General features: G+C 36.3%; 1 protein-coding gene across 2 annotated transcripts in view; it reads right to left on the bottom strand.

The window, feature by feature from the left end:
- WASHC4 (WASH complex subunit 4) overlaps positions 1–19,485 on the bottom strand; it is a 62,967-nt gene extending 43,482 nt beyond the window's left edge. For both annotated transcript variants that reach the window (XM_025402717.1, XM_025402718.1), the window contains exons 1-12: positions 19,344–19,485; positions 15,944–16,083; positions 12,910–12,963; positions 12,752–12,817; positions 11,901–11,946; positions 11,442–11,509; positions 8,619–8,701; positions 6,716–6,758; positions 6,121–6,224; positions 5,097–5,217; positions 896–1,019; positions 662–789 (exon numbers count right to left, since the gene is read on the bottom strand). In XM_025402717.1, coding sequence (XP_025258502.1) covers positions 662–789; positions 896–1,019; positions 5,097–5,217; positions 6,121–6,224; positions 6,716–6,758; positions 8,619–8,701; positions 11,442–11,509; positions 11,901–11,946; positions 12,752–12,817; positions 12,910–12,963; positions 15,944–16,083; positions 19,344–19,404 — 1,038 coding nt within the window. In that variant the 5' untranslated portion in view covers positions 19,405–19,485. The remainder of the gene's footprint in view (positions 1–661; positions 790–895; positions 1,020–5,096; positions 5,218–6,120; positions 6,225–6,715; positions 6,759–8,618; positions 8,702–11,441; positions 11,510–11,900; positions 11,947–12,751; positions 12,818–12,909; positions 12,964–15,943; positions 16,084–19,343) is intronic.
- Between the last annotated feature and the right edge of the window lie 575 nt (positions 19,486–20,060).

Here is a 20,060-nt window from a genome sequence, read left to right as displayed (position 1 = left end):
GAAAAAATAACAAAAATACTTATTAATATATTATGAGACAAATATCTTTCACTGTGGCAGAGTTAAGGCATTTCTACATCTGGTGTTGAGCATGACAGTTTTATTCCCCTAAGTATGAAATAACACACACACAACACACCCTCTCATGGATTGTCAGATAAAAAAATGCAACAGGTAAATAGAAACTTGAATCTTCATGTCCTTTAGTTTCATTTTATATAAGTTTTTTAAAAATTGGCTGGGTTATCATAGTCACTATCACTCGATGTTACACATAAACTAATCTTTCAATTTTGAAATCAGGTGCCACATTATGAAAATAACAAAGACACAAAAAGAAATATATTTTAAATTTCTTCATCTTCAGTAATGAAAATCAGTGGCAAAGAAAACGAAAAGAAAAAAGTAGTATTAGTACCACTAAAAGAAAGTTAATGTACAGAACAAACCTGAACACCATCTACCAATACGTAGTAATATGATGTAGGAATATGATGTATTTTCATTCACTAAGTTACTTATTTCTGGAATACTTGAATTTTACAAGTGAATATTTTTAAATTATTTTTGTAAACAGGAATAAAATGCATTTTAAAATACTTAGTTTTATCTGCAATCTTTTTAATCTACTCAAATTGAAAAATAAGTTTCAAGTTCTTACCTTCTTACAAATGTCCAATAAAGACTTATAAAACTTTTTATCAATAGTTCGAAAAATCTGAAAGTGCAATACAAACAGTCCACAAATTCCAACATATTTGTCTCTCTGGTCAATTTCAGAAGGTTCTCCTTACAAATCAATAACATAAGAGAAAGCAGAACAATTACACTTCAATTATGCTTTAAGGAAATGCAAATTTTATAAACAAAAACCAAAAAATGAGATTTACATTACCAAGCTTGGCTTCTACATTTGCAAAAATTGACCGGATACTATGTGCAAATTCCTCAGCAAAAGTGCTATTTTTTGACACAGATACTCCTCCATTGAGAGAATCAAATTGTTGTTCTATACAGGCCTAGATAGGAAACATTTAAAGAGAAATTCAGACTCTCAATAATTAATGATTAAACATTGAAATATCATACACTAAATGTAGTGTATGATAAATTTCTATATTCATCATTTAAATTTTACTAAAACTAAAGCTCAGGTTCTTAATGAAATCTAATATTTAGATCCTTGTGAATGAAAAATTTGTATGTATTTATATTTTTGGGTACTAGTTATGTGAAAGTAATAAAACTGAATCCAAATCTATAATCCTGTATAAAGAAATACACACGATGTTCAGAGATGTATAGAAGATAAAGCATATTTTTTATTTTACTTTGCACTTTTATGAGTAGAATTTATGTTTACTGTTTACAATTACTTTCCTAGAACTTTATTATAGCATGTATAGAAATGTCTCCTAGAAAAAGAATCAGTAACAAAAAAATTATCTTGTTAACCTAATGAACTAACATTTAAATTAAGGCTGGGCGCGGTGGCTCAAGCCTGTAATCCCAGCACTTTGGGAGGCCGAGATGGGCAGATCACGAGGTCAGCAGATCGAGACCATCCTGGCTAACACGGTGAAACCCCGTCCCTACTAAAAAATACAAAAAAAAAAAAACCTAGCCGGGCGAGGTGGCAGGTGCCTGTAGTCCCAGCTACTCGGGAGGCTGAGGCAGGAGAATGGCGTAAACCTAGGAGGCGGAGCTTGCAGTGAGCCGAGATCGCGCCACTGCACTCCAGCCTGGGCGACAGAGCAAGACTCCGTCTCAAAAAATAAAATAAAATAAAATAAAATAAAAAAATAACATTTAAATTGATATACAGTTGACTCTTCAACAACATAAAATTAGGGCCACTGACCCTCGTGCAGTAAAAAATCTTCATATAACTTTTGCCTACCCAAAAACTTAACTAGTAATAGCATACTGTTGACCAAAAGCCTTATGGATAACATAAGTCAATTAACACATAAATAGATTAGTATCTGCATATATTTTACGCATTCATGACATACCTAACTTTTCCTCAGGTTTTTTAAATATTTCTAGGCTAAGCCATTTGTGTTCAAGTTTTTTTCAAAATGTTGCTAATGTTCAAAAAATTTTCTAATACATTTCTTGAAAAACAATCTGTATGACCCGTGCGCACTTCAAACCCATGTTGTTCAAAGGGTCGGGTCAACTGTAAACAAGAGTTGAGATTAATCGGTTAAAACCTGTGATCATGTAAAACACAAACTAAAGGTAACCTTGAAATATACTATAAATGGAATATAATGCAATTTCTGGTGGAACCTGCTCAAAGCAGCACTGTCCAACAGAACTTTCTGTGATGATGGAAACATTCTACATCTGTGCTGTCTGATATGATAACTAGCCGTGAACTATATGTGGCTATTAAGTACTTGAAATGTGGCTAGCGTGAGCAAGAAAGTGAATTTTGTATTTCATTTTGATGTATTTACATTTAAATAGCCACATGTAGTTAGAAGCTACCATACTGGACTGTGCAAACCCAAATTATATTCCCTGGGCCTAGGAAGAATTAAACAGACTTGTTAAGGGTTGTCTTAAAAACCTAAACCTGACGGGGCATGGCGGCTCACACCTGTAATCCCAGCACTTTGGGAGGCTGAGGTGGGCGAATCACAAGGTCAGGAGTTCGAGACCAGCCTGGCAAACATGGTGAAACCTCGTCTCTACTAAAAATACAAAAATTAGCTGGGTGCAGTGGCAGGCGCCTGTAATCCCAGCTACTCGGGAGACTGAGGCAGTAGGAGAATCATTAGAACCCGGGAGGTGGAGGTTGCAGTGAGCAAAGATCGCACCACTGCACTCCAGCCTGGGTAACAGGGCGAGACTCAAAAACAAAAACAAAAAAAACCCCCTAAACCTAGAGGTTAACAGCAAACACAATATAGGCACACCTCACAGAAACCATAGGCTCAGTTCCCAATCAGCACAATAACGTGAGTGACACAAATTTCTGAGGCGGGTGGATCACCTGAGGTCGGGAGTTTGAGACCAGCCTGACCAACATGGAGAAACCCCATCTCTACTAAAACTACAAAACTAACTGGGCATGGTGGCACAGGCCTGTAATCCCAGCTACTCGGGGTCTGAGGCAGGAGAATTGCTTGAACCCGGGAGGCAGAGGTTGTGGTGAGCTGAGATTGCACTACTGCACTCCGGCCTGGGCAACAAGGGTGAAACTCCGTCTCAAAAAAAAAAAAAGTTATATTTACACTATACTATAGTCTATTAAGTATGCAATAGCATTATGTCTAAGTATATTAATTTGAAAATACTTTATTGCTAAAAATGCTAACATCTGAGCCTTCAGTGAGCTATCATCTTTTTGCTGGCTGAGGGTCTTGCCTCAATGTTGATATGCTGTCATCAGGCTTCATTGTTTCACTTACAGAGAACAGGCAGAGTAGAGTAATATAATTTTTAAGGGTCCTAAGATTTTCAGAATGGCAAATGGGCATTGGCTTTCCCTCTATGAAAGATGTAGATGGCATCTTCCAATAGAAGGCTGTTACAGCTACACTGAAAAATCTGTTGCTGAGTGTGGCCACTTCTATCAGTGATTTTAGCTAGACCTTCTGGATAACTTACTGGCTTCTACATGAGCACTTGCTGCTTCTGCACTTTCATGTTATGGAGACAGCTTCTTTCCTCAAACCTCATAAACCGACCTGTGCTAGCTTCAAATTTTTCTTCTGCAGCTTCCTCACCTCTCTCAGCCTTTAGAGAATTAAAGAGAGTTAGGGCCTTGCTCTGGATTAGGCTTTGGCTTAAACTAATGTTGTGGTTGGCTTGATTTTCAATTCAGTGCAACAAAACTGCTCATTCTCCGTATGAGCAGTAATGCTGTTTCGCTTTCTTATCATCTCTGTGTTTACAGCACTTTTGATTTCCTTCAAAACTTTTCCTTTGCATTCACACGTTGGCTAACTATTCTCAGCAAGAGGCCTAACTTTCGGCCTATCTCTGCTTTTTTTGTCCCCGCCCCGCCCGCAAGACAGAGTCTCCCTCTTGATGCCCAGGCTGGAGTACAACGGCGTGATCTTGGCTCACTGCAACCTCTGACTCCCAGGTTCAAGCGATTTTCCTGCCTCAGCTTCCCGAGTAGCTGGCATTACAAGCGCCTGCCATCACACCTTACTAATTTTTGTATTTTTAGTAGAGAGAGGGTTTCACCATCTTGGCCAGGCTCGTCTCAAACTCCTGACCTCACGTGATCTGCTGGCTCAGGCTCCCAAAGTGCTGGGATTACAGGCGTGAGCCACCGCGCCCGGCCCTATCTCTGCTTTTGATATGACTTGCTTGCTAAGCTTAATCATGTCTAGCTTTTGATTAAGAGACATGAAACTCTTCATTTGAACACTGAGAGGCCACTGTAGGGCTATTAATTGGCTTAATTTCAATATGGTTGTGTCTCAGAGAATAAAAAGGCTTGAAGAAAGGGAGAAAGACGGGTCAACAGCCAGCCAGTTGATAAAGCAGTCAGAACACACACAACATTTATTGATTAAGTTCATCATCTTACAGGGCACTATTTGTAGCACCACAGAACATTACAATAGTAACATCAGAAACCACTGATCACCGTAACAGCTATGATAATAATGAAAAACTTTAAAATATTGCAAGAATTACCAAAATGTGACAGAGACAAAGTGAACACAATGCTGTTGGAAAAATGACGATCAAAGACTTGCTTGATGCAGGGTTGCCACAAACCTTTAATTTATAGAAAATGCAATTACCTGGGAAATGCAGTAAAGCGAAATGCAATAAAACAAGATATGCCTATACCTAACTACTCAGATTAGATGTTAATCCTCAAATATTGGTATCCATTTACATAATTTTTCTAAAACTCTTACTCTAGATACAACTAATACACTATTAATTTTGTTGGCTACTAGATACAGAAATATTTTAGTACTCTAACAATAATTTTAAGCCAAAGCACTTTTTAAAGAAAAATATATTTAACAGTGCATTATAAAAGTGGCCTACTGTAATTCTGAGCTTTGTCGTCTAATATGAGCCCAATTGTTACAGTCTGATACAGACCTACTTACCTGGAATATCATTCCATCCAGTAATTGCCCTTCTAGCTTCAGCAAGAACTTTTCAAATGGCTTTAGTTTTTCTTCCTGAATTCCAAATTTTGAAGGATTGTGATGGACGGATTTCAGTAACCTTGTGGAAATTAAGAGAAACATCTTAAATCCACCGAATAAATTCTTAAATTAAAAATTAAAAATGTTCCTGAAGTCAAAATGTTATCTTTGTATTTCTTGTTTGGCTCTACATATTTGAAAATTTGTTTTTCAATAATCCTAATAGATTTTCTTACGCTTTTTAATATCATCTGAAATTAAAATGCCTCATACTCTGTACATACCAGACATTTAATAAGTACTTATAACATGAATAAAATAAACCATGATCTAAAAAAATTCAGGGTATATAAAATAAAACCAAGCTCAGGAAAGAAAAACTGTCAGGTTGGGCATGGTGGCTCACGCCTGTAATCCCAGCACTTTGGGAGGCCAAGGCAGGCAGATCACGAGATCAAGAGATGGAGACCATCCTGGCCAACATGGTGAAACACCGTCTCTATTAAAAATACAAAAATTAGCTGGGCATGGTGGCGCACACCTGTAGTCCCAGCTACTTGGGAGGCTGAGGTAGGAGAATCACTTGAACCCGGGAAGCAGAGGTTGCAGTGAGCCAGTATTACGCCACTGCACTCCAGCCTGGTGACATAGTGAGACTCCGTCTCAAAAAAGAAAAAGAAAGAAAAACTGTCACCTGAATAGAACCCAAGCAAAAAAATAAATCTGAGTCCTAAGCTAGGCAAATTAACTTTCTACTACAAGAATTAGGATGCTTTATACAGATGTATACTTGTCCCAACAAACTCACATGAAATTAAAGAATGGTTACTGTATTCATAAAAATATTTGATATGAGCTTCTTCTAAATATCAATCCCCAGCTCTTTTAGAAAATCTGTATTATTTATATTTGTTTACTTTTTACTAACACAAATACATTAACCAAAGTAAGAGAACATTTTAAAATATTTTAATTGGTGTACCTTTTGTACATAGTCCAGTGGTCTTTCAGTGTGATATGATTATCAATAATTTCATCCAGGGTGAGCAAAACTGTTAGCAGTTCTCCCAAGTGCTCATACATAGTCTGTCAAAAAACCTTTAATGATTATCATTTAGTCACTAGTTAGAAGTTAAGCCTCATGTAGACGTTTAAAGTAAAATCATTTGGGCTAATTACTGAATTAGTAAAAGCAGTGGGTAAATCAGTTTATTCAGCTACAGGTTGGATCCTCAGAAAGGATTATTAGTCTTTTAGTCTTAAACAGAGAACACTTTTCTCTTTTTAAGATGAACAAAATTTCATCCTTAATTGCAATACTGCAGATTCATTTCATTGTCCAAAGAGATCATTTAGGGAATCTGCATTAAGGCACTACTGGGAAAAACAAAGTTACACTGATAATGGTTAATAATGACTCAACAACTTCACAGATGAAAGAGAACAAATGCAAACACACACACACGTACACCCCTTTAAGACAGTTGCTATGAGTGTCATACTCTCCAACCATACAAACTCCAAAGTTAAATACAGTAAAAATTACAGTTTTACAAGTCAAGTTAAATGTCTTTTACCTGAAAATGAACTCCAGTTGTCTCTATAATTTTGGGTGCAATCCTATAATAAAATAACAACCAAGTTAAAAAAAAAAACAACTTTCCTTTTTGTCACAGTTTATTCTTATTTCAAATACTCACAGGAGCAGATGATCTTGGAATTTTAATATTTATCTTTATTAACGCTCTAGTCATTTAAAATTTAAGAGCGTCAAGTCCACTTTCCCAAGAAGAGAACTACCTTGTGCATACTATTAGGGTGGTGCAAAAGTAACTGTGAAAAAAAAAACAGCAATAATTTTTGCACCACCCTAACAGTATTCTTGCCTATATCCCACTCATGGGTAGGGCTATGATGATAGGTGACCTATGAATAACCTTACCCATTTAAACCCAAATGATGTATCTTGGGATGGAGGTAGAGAAATATTAAAAGTGGTATTCATATCTTTCTAAACTATTAGAATTTCTCAATTACCAACTATAATTTTTGTTATTCTATCCAAACTGGCCTTTAGGAATCAGTCCTCTCTTCAGTTGGGTTTGTTTGAGTCCTCATCCCTACTGAAAAACAGTGTATACTACTAGAATTATACCAAAGTCAAAAGTCAAAGAAAAATTCACTTCTACCTCTTACTCATTTTGCTCAACAAGTTTTAAACAGTACTTATAATATTAAAGCACATACAGATATTCCACAAGATAGAATGCATATTTTAAATTTAAACACAAAATTCAAATAAATTTCATCCTTCTAGGGCAGGGGTAGGATTTCCTAGAACTATCCATCAGGTACTGCAAGGGGTGGGGGAGCTATACTCTCATTCTCTCCTGCCATGAGAGCTTCAGTGAAAAGACAGAACATAAATACCTAACTGAGGTGGAAAATGGGAGAATAAGAAACAGTTAACACTCCAGTATAAAGAGTTACTATGCAGCATGGTATAGTAAGAAAAATGAATGTGCTGGTGACCAAAAGAACAGTGCCAAAATTGCTAGGGACTCTTGCTGTCTCTTCCAGGTCTCAGTTATCTCTTCTCATCATTAATAATCCCTAGACATAGAGCTAAACAAAGTTACTGTATTAATTAAATTGTAAGTATGGAAAAAAATTTTAAGTATAAAGAACCAATCAAATGTGAGATATTATTTTGCAGTAAAGCTACAAGGGCTCTATGAAAATGTGATCATTTTTCTTGATTTAGGGTAATGGTCCAATAGCAGCCAGGCGGTACCACCTCCTCAGTGGCATTAGCACCAATTCCATAAGGCTTCTTCTCCAAGCTCCCAGATTCTGGTAATCTCAATCTTTTCCCTTCTGTTTTCTGGATGGAGAGGTGGCATCTGTTTCCTCTCGATGACTTCACTGTTCTCTTTGTCCTTTCAGCCCTCCGACTCCCGTGTAACCAATTCTCCATATTAAATCCCCTCTTTTTTAATTTAAATAAATTTTACTGTGTATATTTAAGGTATATTTTACTGGGTATATTTAAAACCATTAGAACTACTCACAAAATTTCTTCAATGTAGATTCCCTAGCTCCAACCCTCAAGATTCTGTAGTCTAAGAAAAGTCTCAAGTGACTCCATTAGAGTCAGGCAACCATTCATGTAAAGAGGAAAGGAATAAAGAGAGAGAACACAGAACATGTACTAATTCCATGTTAGCCTTCCTCTATATGGTCAAATTTCTTTAAGATTGTTCTGCAGACACTCTCATTCAGACAGATAATGGGTTCATTCACCATGGTGGAAATTGCGTCTTACTAACCTATGCATTATACACATCAAGTACTGTTTGAAATACCATAAGTGTTCAAAGAATGCTGAATGAAAGAAAAACTACTTCAAGTCATTAATTTTAGAAAGAACATTTTCTGCATCTCTATTATAAAAGCAAAAATATTTCTAAAATGCATTACTTGTTACTGATATAGAGGGCAGCCAACTGGTGGACTACATTCATCACCACTTCATAGCACCTCGTAACAAAACAAGACAGTTCCTGAAATGACAAGGTGGGTATATATTACAAAGTTGTTTTTTTAAATCTCACCATTTTTTACTGAAATTTATGGTAACAACTCTAATAAAAACAAAACAGTTTTCCAATAAAGCCTCCAGTTAACCAAAACCCAGACGAGTTCAAGCATCCCTCAAGCAATCAACACTTAACTCACCTCCTGCATTCCAAGGTCATTCCTATCTCTTTATTCCCACTGCATTTCATTCATACTACTATCTCAAGTCTAATATTGTAGTTACTCATATAATTCCTAAATGATAGGTGCTGTCTCATTCCTTCTTTGAATATCCACTGCCTAGCACAGTGACTAACACTCATCTGCTTCTCAATAAATTTCTATCCTATTACATGAATAAACATCTGAGTGAATGAAGGAGCTCAAAAGCCACCAGTATAGAAAGTACAACGATGGCAGGAAGGGGTTTCCAGAAGTCACTGTAAAATAACTTCAAACATTGATCACCTGTAATCATATGTATAAGCAGGCTTGGCACACAGCAAGTGAAATGTCGTATCACTTATCCTAGGGATACGTTTGTCATTAAATAATTAGTTCATATCTAACATACCCTAGACTTTCGAAAATCCATTTCAGAAGCTCTCGACTTTTAAACCTACAGAAACAGTGTGTATCTGAAGTATTTAAAACCTAATTAAAACTATGCTGATCTAAATTTTAAGCTCTATGAGAACAGGAATTTCTGTTGGTGTTGTGCACTGCTATATCACCCCCACCAATAACTGTTTCTAGCATATACTAGGCTCACAAAACATATTTGTTGAATATTTAAAAATGGAATTTTTATGCAGCTGTGAGATCTAAAAATGATGTAAAGCATTTTTAAAAATTCAAATAAATAATGCATTTTATTCTTAAATAGTTAGTTTTACATGTCCTATTAAACTTCTAAAACTTTAATAAAAGCAAAGAACAGAAAATGCAGGACAAATAGGAAGAACAAAGTAAAAAGGCAGAAACAAGCCCAGATATATATACAGACTATATACGATAGACCTACAAATAGAATAAATTAAGCAATTAAAAAACAGGTATTGTCAGACTGCATTAAAAAAGCAAAATTCAGATATATGTAGTTTTAAATAAACCCAACTAAATTAACATGACACTGAAGGGCTGCCAGAATGGAAAAAGATAAATCAAGAAAACGTTAACTAAAACAGAGCCAGGGCAGCATTATTATTATACTATCAGACAAAATAGACTTAATTAGCATCAGTACAGTAAATTGCTATGTATGTAAAACACATATACATAATCATATACACGTAATCATGAACATAGCTAAGGAAGGTCACAAATGATGATAATAGATTCAATTTACCAGGAATGATTAACAATTCTAAACTTGTACACACTGAATAAAATATCCTAAAAATGAAAAATGCAAAGTTTCCACATTTTCTGGGACCTTACCAACTATATTTTTTAGACACCTTGTTAGAAAAGAAGCCAGCAGCAGCTAGGCAGTGCCACCTCCTCAGAGGCATGGGCATCAGTTTTATGGGGCTTCTTCTCCAAGCTCCCAGATCCTGGCAATCCCAATCTTTTTCCTTTTTGTTCCCTGGATGTAAAGGAGGTATCCATTTCCTTTGGACTACCTCACTATTTTCTTTGTCCTCCAGCTCCTGGGTAACCAATTCTCTATATTGAATCCCCTCTTTTCTTATTTAAATAAATTTTATTGTGTATATTTAAGGTATACAACATGTTATGGAATGCATACCGATAATAAAAAGGTTACTATAGTGAAGTGCATGAACAAATCCATCATCTCACAGAGCTAACCCATTTTTTTTGTGGCAAAAGCAGCTAAAATCTACTCAGCATGAATGTCATATATGGTACTTTTATTACCTGTAATCCTCATGTTGTACATTAGATCTCTAGACTTATTCATCTTACATATCTGCTACTTTGTATCCTCCAAACTATATCTTTTGAAATACTCTGCATGGAGTTTTCTAGACAGGACCCTGAATAACACATATCATAATATGAACAAAACCCTCTCAATTAGATCAATTAGATCAAAAAAAGTAGTAAAGATATAAAAGATTTGAACAGTATGTTAGCATGCCTAATTTGATGAAATATATCAAATCTTGTACTCAACAACCAGAAGGCAGGTAGGACTATGAGTATTTTTTCTTTAGCTTCAATTTTTGCTTTTTCACATTGTACATGCATTATTTTTATCATAAAGAGAGGAGGAAATAGAAGCTATTTTATTATTTTGATAAGAGTAAACCAAAGGACCTACAATCATTAAAACCTGGCAGCGATGAAAAGCTACCTAAACTGAAACAAGCTGTGAGAAGCATCCAGGGCTACCGCTCTAAACAACTTCATCATTGCTCATGTAACAGCTTAATTCTCTCCTCTCCATTAACAACTTTTCCGGATACAATTTGTCTTTTCCAGTGGGTACAAAGTTTAAATTATTTTAAAAGGCATGGTGGCAAGTTGTCCATAAACGAATATATACAAAGAAACTTATTTTGATAGCTTTTTCCTCTAAAAATATTTGGAAATCTTTTAGGAGTTATGATCTCCTAAACTATAATCCAATGCTAATTAAGTGTCTTATCCTCAGAGTACACATTTTTAGTATTTGAAGGTTTCAGAACTTTTTACATGTTGTGTAATTTACTCAAACTTTTCAAAGTAAAAGCTCAGTAGAAAATAAAAATCAGTTACCTGTAAGAATGAAATAAATCTCCCCATTTGAATTTGGCAATCACCTTCCACCATGCTGGCATTTGTAGCTGTTAAAGGCAACATGGGTAAGTATATTTCATTTTTTAAATTTAAACTCAATCAATACCAAAAAAGGGGGAAAAGCGTTTTTTTTTCATCAGAACATCTTTTACTAACAGAAAAATGAGACAATCATTAATCAAATAATTAGAAGTATCTGCTTCACTATTTAATGAATTCAAGGAAAATTCTCATCTAGCTATAATACTTCATAAAGTACAAAGATACCACAAATTTGATGCTGCTTCATCAGATTTTTTACCTGTTTACCAAAATACCAACAAAAAATATGACACTATTTTCTCACATTATATAATCATAGTAGTCCTAAAATTGTGTGTTAACTTTTTGTTCAACATCAAAAAGGCATCACATTACAATTTTGAATTTTAAACTTACCTCCTTCTCCATAAAACAAGAGACCATTGTAAAATTTAGTTTCAGCCTGTTTTTAAGAAAAAATTAAAACAATTTTAAAGGTTGTTTTGTTTCCAAATTCCTATGTTCTCTTAGATCTATATATTTAGTAATAAACAGAGGGCTACATCGTTTAAATTCAAATTCATTTAAATTCAATTTAAATTCAAATTCATTTAAATTCAAATTCATTTAAATTCAAAACCTGCTTATAAAGCAATTCAATTTATCTTTAGAGTAACAAAAATATTACTGATACTCAAAGTAATATCCTGATTCCTTTAGCCTTTACTTCATCTTACCTGACCACCCTCACTGTCCCACATCCTCCCATTAGTTCATGGGAAATAAAGAGCAACCACATGGTATCAAAAAGCAAGAGAATAAAATACGAAGTCTGACAACTTCTACCAGACTTTTAATGGTTCTTGGGTAAGGAAACACAAAACTAAATGTGTTTTAAGAAAAAAAAAAAAATCCATTTTTTCTAGATAGCCAGTATATATGGCAGGTAACACAAACTTTGGAGGTTTGTAAACCTAGATTCAAACTGTTGACTACCAGTAAGATGTTATGCAAGTAACCCTCTCTTTAAGCCTCAGTTTCCTCATCAATGTCTCACCTACCTCCTGGGGTTACTATAAGGGTTATAGTGTTAGCCTGGCGTTTTGTACATACTAAGTACTCAATGAATGGTAGTCAGTATTACTATTATGTTAAATAAATAATTCATTCAACATTCAATATTTATTGCACACTGTACCTATATAAACACATACTTGCTTCTAAATGATGTGTTTTTAAAGTTTTAAGACAAGAATTCAAACAATTACCTCATATTTTAATTTCTTGATTTCACAACAAAGTGCAGCATAAACAGTGATGACTTTGTTTAAGACCTAGTTTCATGAGTAAAAACAAAATAAAAAGTAAATTGTAACAGATAGCTAAAACATTTTTTAAATAATTTTTTAGATTTAGGATTCTGTACCTTGTTTTCAGTCTTTATGAGTTCCAAAAGAGAAGACTGTTCATAAGGCAAAAGCTACAGAAACAAAGGAAAAGAACATTTCTTTTTAATTTGAAAAATAACCGAAATTTTAAATACACAAATTGAGACTAGCTTATTCGAATGAAATTGTGTTAGATCCTGTACTCAACATTAGCACCATACCAACTACTTCATCCAAAACAATCTCATTAGACAACACATAAGAAATGGCCCACCATGACACAATCATGCTGTGACAACTCTAGTTGTCCTATGGAGCACAAGGTGGCTGCTTATGAGTGTAGTACAAGAAAATGCAAGGTAATAAGGTTAACAGTAACATCATTAAACTCTATTAGTTATGATCATGGGGAAAAACCTCTCATCATTTTTGAATTGTCTATGCAGCCACAAATTTAATAAGATACTGTAACTAAAGCGTCAAAATAAATTAAGAATGAAACAAGACAGAAAAAAATGTATTTTCTTGTATAAATCCACGCTCAGAAACACTGAAAATATTGTGTGGAGTTCACTCCTAAAGCCCATTCAATTTCCACCTCTTCCTGATCATCGACTATATGTGATCTCTTTATTAAGTGAAATCTTAGATCTCCCTTCTGGTTACATACTAACAATTAACTATTTATGCAAGTAAGTTATTACATACCTTTTCTCATTAGGTTGTAATTTTTGTTTACAGATATGTTATCAGAGTTTGTGGCTTTTCCCAAAATACTAAGAACCTTGTATAGTAAAAACAATAAAACAACTGCCCAATAATAGAACTTAAACAGAGGTTCCAAAGAAAGCAACTAGGGAGATGGAGTCTGTCAGATAATTGTAAAGATTAGAATGCTTCTGTAGGAAAAAGATAAAAACTAAGAGATGATTTCACCCTTTTATAAAATCTGAGAGTTGAGACAAAAAACAGATTTTATAATCCTATCTAGAAGAGGCCCTTAAAGCCCAAGAGCAAGTCTTTAAAAAATCAACAAGTATTACTTAATGGAGAGAAAGCCCAACAGCATCTCTTTAAAAAATCAACAAGTGTTACTTAATGGCAAGTGACAGAGGTATGAAACTTATTACCCTCAGAGATAGTACAGGTAGAGAATGAGTTTCCTCACAGAGTTCCTATAACTTACACATACAAGGATTCTCATAGAAGTGTTGAAGAACAAAAAGAGACAATTACAAATTTGAGGGAAAGATTTTTAAAGTAAGACTAGGTCTATTCAGCCTGCAGGAAAGAAGTCAAAGGAAAGTAATTTCAGTTTACAAATATATAAAGTATTTGTGAGGCAGTTTAGGGTACTGGATAAGGGCACAGGCTCTGGAGCCAAGCTGCCTGATATTCATCATTTAACTAAATGTGTCACTTACTCGACTAAGTTACTTAAGTTTTCTATGCCTGAGTTTTCTCATTTACAAATGGAGATGACATTGTATCTACGTTATAGGACTGTTGTGGGAATTAAAAGTCAATGCTTGTCCTATAATGCAAAACTAAAAAGATAACCCAATTTAAAAATGGGCAAAGGATGTGAACACACATTTCTCCAAAGAAAACAGACACATGGCCATAAGCACATGAAAAGATGTTCAACATTATTAGCCATCAGAAATGCAAATCAAAACCACAATGAGCTATCACATTCACAAGGAAGAATATAATCAAGACAATAAAAGCTGGCAAGGATATAGAAAAATTGGAACCTTCATGCAGTGCTGGTAGTAATGTAAAATGGTATAGCCATATTGGAAAACATTCTGGCAGCTCCTCAAAAAGTTAAACATAGTTACCACATAATCCAGGATTTCCACTCCCATATATACATATGTATAAAATATACACATAATGTATATATACATTTTATATATAATGCACATATATATGCACTACATAAAACCATATGTCTACATAAAACCATATACCCAAATGCTCATAGCAGCATTATTCATAATAGCCAAATAGTAGAAAACTCCAACGTCTATCAACTGATGAATGGATAAATAAAATGTGGTTATCCATTCCTTACAATGGAATATTATTCAGCAACAGCAAAAAGAGAAAGTACTAAAAACATGTGACAACATAGATGAGCCTTGAAAACATTAAGTTAAAGAAGCCAGCAACAAAGGAGTACATATTGTATGATTTCATTTATATGAAGTATACAGAGGAGACAAACACATAGAGATAAAAAGCAGATTGGTGGTTGCCTAGGGCAGGTATGCCATGGCATGAACTAGGGGGTTGACTACCAAAGTACACGATTTCTTTTCGGGGGGTGGGGGGTGAGAATGTTCTAACATTGACTGTTGTGATGGTTGCACAATTCTGTGAATATACTAAAAATAATGGAATTACACAATTTAAATGAGTGAATTGTATGATATATGAATTATATCTCAAGAAAGTTGTTATAAAAAGTCAGTGTGTGACTTAGGACAGTGTCTAATACGTAAGTGCTCAATAAAATGTACATTATTATTCAAGTGGTAACAAACTAAAGATAAAAGAAATATTTCAAAATGGAGTGACATATTTTATACATTAAAAAATTACTCACACATTAACATCTCCAATATAGCATGAGAGAACTTTTCAGAAATGGTGAAAATATTCTGTCTTAATTGGGATATGAGTTACATGTGTTTGGCAAAATTAAGAGTATCGGTGCATTTCACTCTATGTAAAATAGCCTCAATTAAGAAAAACCAAAGGCTGAATATTCTATCCAGCCCTCATCATTATCTTAATAATGAAAATCAAAGGCAAGCTCAAAGACTTGGAGTTTGTGTCATTCTTTGACACTAAAGGCTTTGTGTTTGTGTCATTCTTAAACAAAAAAACACACACACATTAAAAAACCAACTGCACGGCTTAGAGAAAAGGAAATCAACAATTTTCTCCAACTTTCATTTTGTTCTTAGATTTCAAATACTTTTTCCATTTTAAAAAATTATGTTTTCAGGATATACTATGTCCAGAAAATACATACATATATTTTAAAAAATCAAATCAAACCTTTAATGCTATAGGATCAAGATTGAAATCCCAAACATCTCCAATTGAGTCATCCAGAGCGTCCTCAATTCTTCTCAGTTGAGATGTATACTCCTCAAGAAATTTCCCATAATTCTTAAGTTGGACTTCAGCATGAATTTCTAAGTTTAAATTTTAAAACAGTACGTGATAAGTACAGGTAATGAATTACAGGACATTTACTTCAAATAACCTCGAAAGTCACGCAAAGCATTGTTAATAATTACTCCGGAATGTCTGGACTTCCTGAAAATAAAGTTTCAAAGTTAAACAATAATTCAGCTTTCAATCTTCTCTATACGTGAAATAACTTTAAAAGCAGTAAATGTTACCATATACAAAGATACTACCTTAAAACCCTAACATATTATGAAAAAGTCACCAGCCCATCTACCCCATAATAGAGGGCTTTGAACCAATTTGAAAAGTGCCCTAAACAACTCAATGTCCTGATTCTATCTTTTAGTCACAAAAAACCCTTCTGCAAAAACAAATATTCATGACCTGAAGCAGGTGAAAAAAAAATTCTGACACAGAAGTAACATTTAAAAATGTAGTTTTTAATTCTGTATGCACTAATGTTTAATAATACACCTAAATATTTTTAAATGGAGGTTTTAGATCTGCTTGAGCATATTATTTCCATACTGTCTAAAATTTAACCAAGATATCTGTTAACTTATTTAACTGTCATAATCAAGTTGGAAAAACCAGCAAAGAACACTGCTTAACTACAGAATACTATGCTGTTCTTCACAGAATTAACACATTCATAGGTAACTTTAAGGAATCACTGGAACAAGCTGGATTTTAAAATATGCCTATTCGTCAAAATGCATGAAAGTATTTCACGTTACACATAAAAATTCATTACTTGTTCCCAAAGGTAACAAATTCAACTCCAACTCAGTTTCTTTTATTGATATAACTTCATTCAACCTTTGTCTTCTAAAAAAGGTAAAAATTTGCTCTCCTCAAATTAGCAATATGAAGCAAGTAAGATAAAGTGTGTTCTGACTCACACTGTATTAAAGTATAAAGACCTAACCCCCATTCTCCCTTATTCTTCAACCACGTAAAGTTCTAAATCCGGTGAATCCATTTAGTTCATTAAAGTTTCTGTCTTATTATAGCATTAATCTAGGCAATTTTGCAAAACAATTAGTCTAGATATGATTCACAGAACAAAAATTAATGAAAACCAAGCACAAGGAGGTGTTCTCTTCCCTACAGCTTACATATAAAACTGCCTAGATTTTCAGAACCCCAAATGGCTGTCTTATTCTCAACTACACGGGAAATGACCAAAGCTGCATTTGACCAGCAAATGAGTTCTTAAAGACAATGCTAGACCGGGCATGGTGGCTCACCCTAACACTTTGGGAGGCCAAGGCGGGTGGGTCGCTTGAACCCAGGAATTCAAGAACAGCCTGGGAAACATGGCGAAACCTTGTCTCTACCCCAATTAAAAAAGAAAAAATCAGTCAGCTACTAGGGAGGCTGAGGTAGGAAGATCACGTGAGCCCAGCAGGTTGAGGCTGCAGTGAGCCATGACGATGCCACTGCACTGGGCGACAGAGTGAGACCTTCTCTTAAAAAAAAAAAAAAAAAAAAAAAAGACAATGCTAGAAAAACACCACGCCAATAAATCACTCCTTTAATATGTTTAGGGATTCACAAACAGGCAACAGAAAACCTAAAATAACATTAAAAGTTCCTTGCTGATAATAAACGGTTGTAAAATTGGTGAAAGTTAAAGTAACAAAACTTAATAACTACCTGGTAATTTTTTAAGAGTAAAAGTTCCAAAAACCTACTTAACATGCTCATCTTTGTCAACAGACTGCATTCCTTGTTTTATCTTTGTATCCCTAATATCTAGCACAGTCACTGGTTGTAGAAAGTATCTGTTGAGTGATTCAGATCATTCTACTCCAGGCTGAACCATTTTCAAACCCAATTAACATAACTCTATTCCAATTTTTTTTGAAGATCCCAGTTCGTCACCTTTGTCCATAAAACTTCATATATGATAAGGTACAGTTCAATTTATAACAATAAATACAGAATCCGCTCCACAAAAAAAAAAAAAGATTTTGTCATTACTTGCAAGATTAATTTTTATGCTGCATAGGAGCTAGTATCTTACTGTCACCCAGACTGGAGTGCAATGGCGCGACCTCGGCTCACTGCAACCTCCGCCTCCCGGGTTCAAGTGATTCCGCTGCCTCAGCCTCCCAAGTAGCTGGAATTACAGGCGCCCGCCACCACGCCCGGCTATTGTATTTTTAGTAGAGACGGGAACCCCGTTAACCAGGCTCGTCTTGAACTCCTGACCTCAAGAATGTTTTGTGAAAAACTGCAACCCATCCTGGTGTAGCTCACTCTTCTCTGAGAGACTTGTAAAACCTAATTCACCTAACTTTGCAGGCATTAGTCTCTCTTTGTAAAATCAAGCAAAATTCATCTGTAATCTTTAAAAGCGACGTTCCACCTTTTGGAAAAACTATGAGGAAAAAAAAATCACAAACAGCATGCTCTGGTATCTTAGATCACTTACACAGATTACTATCACCAAAGATAAAAAGCAGATTGCCAACTTGTATTTACTTCAAGCAGAGTTTCACTACAATTAATGTGGCCTCAATATTTTACTGAAAGAAAACAGAATTTATTTCGGGACGGACTTCTAAGTTAAAATCAGACAATTTGATCTTGTGAAACAAAATGTGAAGATTTGCTGTAATTTTTGAAGCCTTTATAGCTGTGATGGAAACTACAGAACATCACTGAAAAATACCACTTAGCATAATATAAAAGGCCTGGAAAAGGATAAAATGATATTCACGTGTTTATTTTTGCGGGGTGAAAAGTTCTTTTTTCGCTCTCTTCTACGGTTATAACAACGCAATGGGAAAGACACCTAAACTTGCAAAAGTTGATTTGGGAGGAAAAGAAGAAAAACAGGAAACCGAAACAGGAACCCAGACATCAGCGTCCTTCAGAGCTGAACGCTGAGAATCTGGCGAAATCCCCAAGAGGCCAGAGACAGAAGCAGCCTGGCCGGGGCCGCTGGGCCCTCCCTGGCGCGCCCCGCCCAAGCCCCGGGGCAGCTGAAGGCGGACGCCGTTTCCCGCGGGGCACCGCAGGCTCCCCAAGAGAGCCCCCGCCTCATACGCCGAGCCCTGAGCGGGCAGCCTGACCCGTGGTTGGGACCCCAACCCCGAAAGTAACGCTGGAGCGCGTTCCTCGCACACCCCAAGGGCTCTGAAGTGTCCCGCACCAGACGGCTGTGCAGCCGTCCCTCTCGCAGAGCGCTGCCCAGGACAGCGGCGGGCCGGAGGAGCGTCCACCCGCAGCCCTCGCCCTGCCGCTCCCTTACTCTGCGAGCCGTCGTCAACGCGGTCAAACTCCCAGTCCGGGGACAGAGTCTCCACCGCCATCACCCCGGCGCCTCCCACAGACACAGCCCCAAAACGCCCGTGCGGCGACGACGGCCTCACCCCAGCTACTGTCACAGCACGTGACTTCCGGCCCCGGCCCCGCCTCCGCTCGCGAGGGCCGGTCGGGCTCGTTGCCCCTGCGACCGCGGGGGCCGCTGGGAAAGCGAGTCCTCCGCCGTGGCCGAAGGCGGCCGCCATGGCGCCGGCAGTGCCCGCGGGCGTACTACGACCGGGCTTGGGCTTCGCCACCGTTCACTGTGCTTCTCAAGCCACTTCGGCGCTCTAATTTCGCCCTGCTCTCTCTAGACGATTTTTAATACCTGGGAAACTTACTCCTCAGTCTAACCTAAAAAGGGTAGAATTGATGGGGTGGGGAATTAACAGGAAGGCATGATCCTCGAGGACAACGCTGACCAGGTGCTTCTTCCAACAAGCCTGTTTCCCTCCCTTTCGACACCGTAGGAGTTCCTACAGCTCTCCCGCACATTCTGTGCGGATTGCTTTTTCAAGACGGCTGTGCGAGAGGAGTTACTTTACGAACACCCTAACAGGGGATCTTACGACCTCTCCCCCGCTCTCCTCTCAGTCCTTTTAAAAACGCGAGGAAAGTTGAAGAATGCTATTGAAGTGCATTCTAAAATGATCCCACCTGCTAC

The sequence above is a fragment of the Theropithecus gelada genome, chromosome 11, assembly GCF_003255815.1.
Source record: "Theropithecus gelada isolate Dixy chromosome 11, Tgel_1.0, whole genome shotgun sequence".
Lineage (NCBI taxonomy): Eukaryota > Metazoa > Chordata > Mammalia > Primates > Cercopithecidae > Theropithecus > Theropithecus gelada.
The sequence above is the reverse complement of the archived record's forward strand: the minus strand, read 5'-3'. Positions and strand labels throughout refer to the sequence as shown.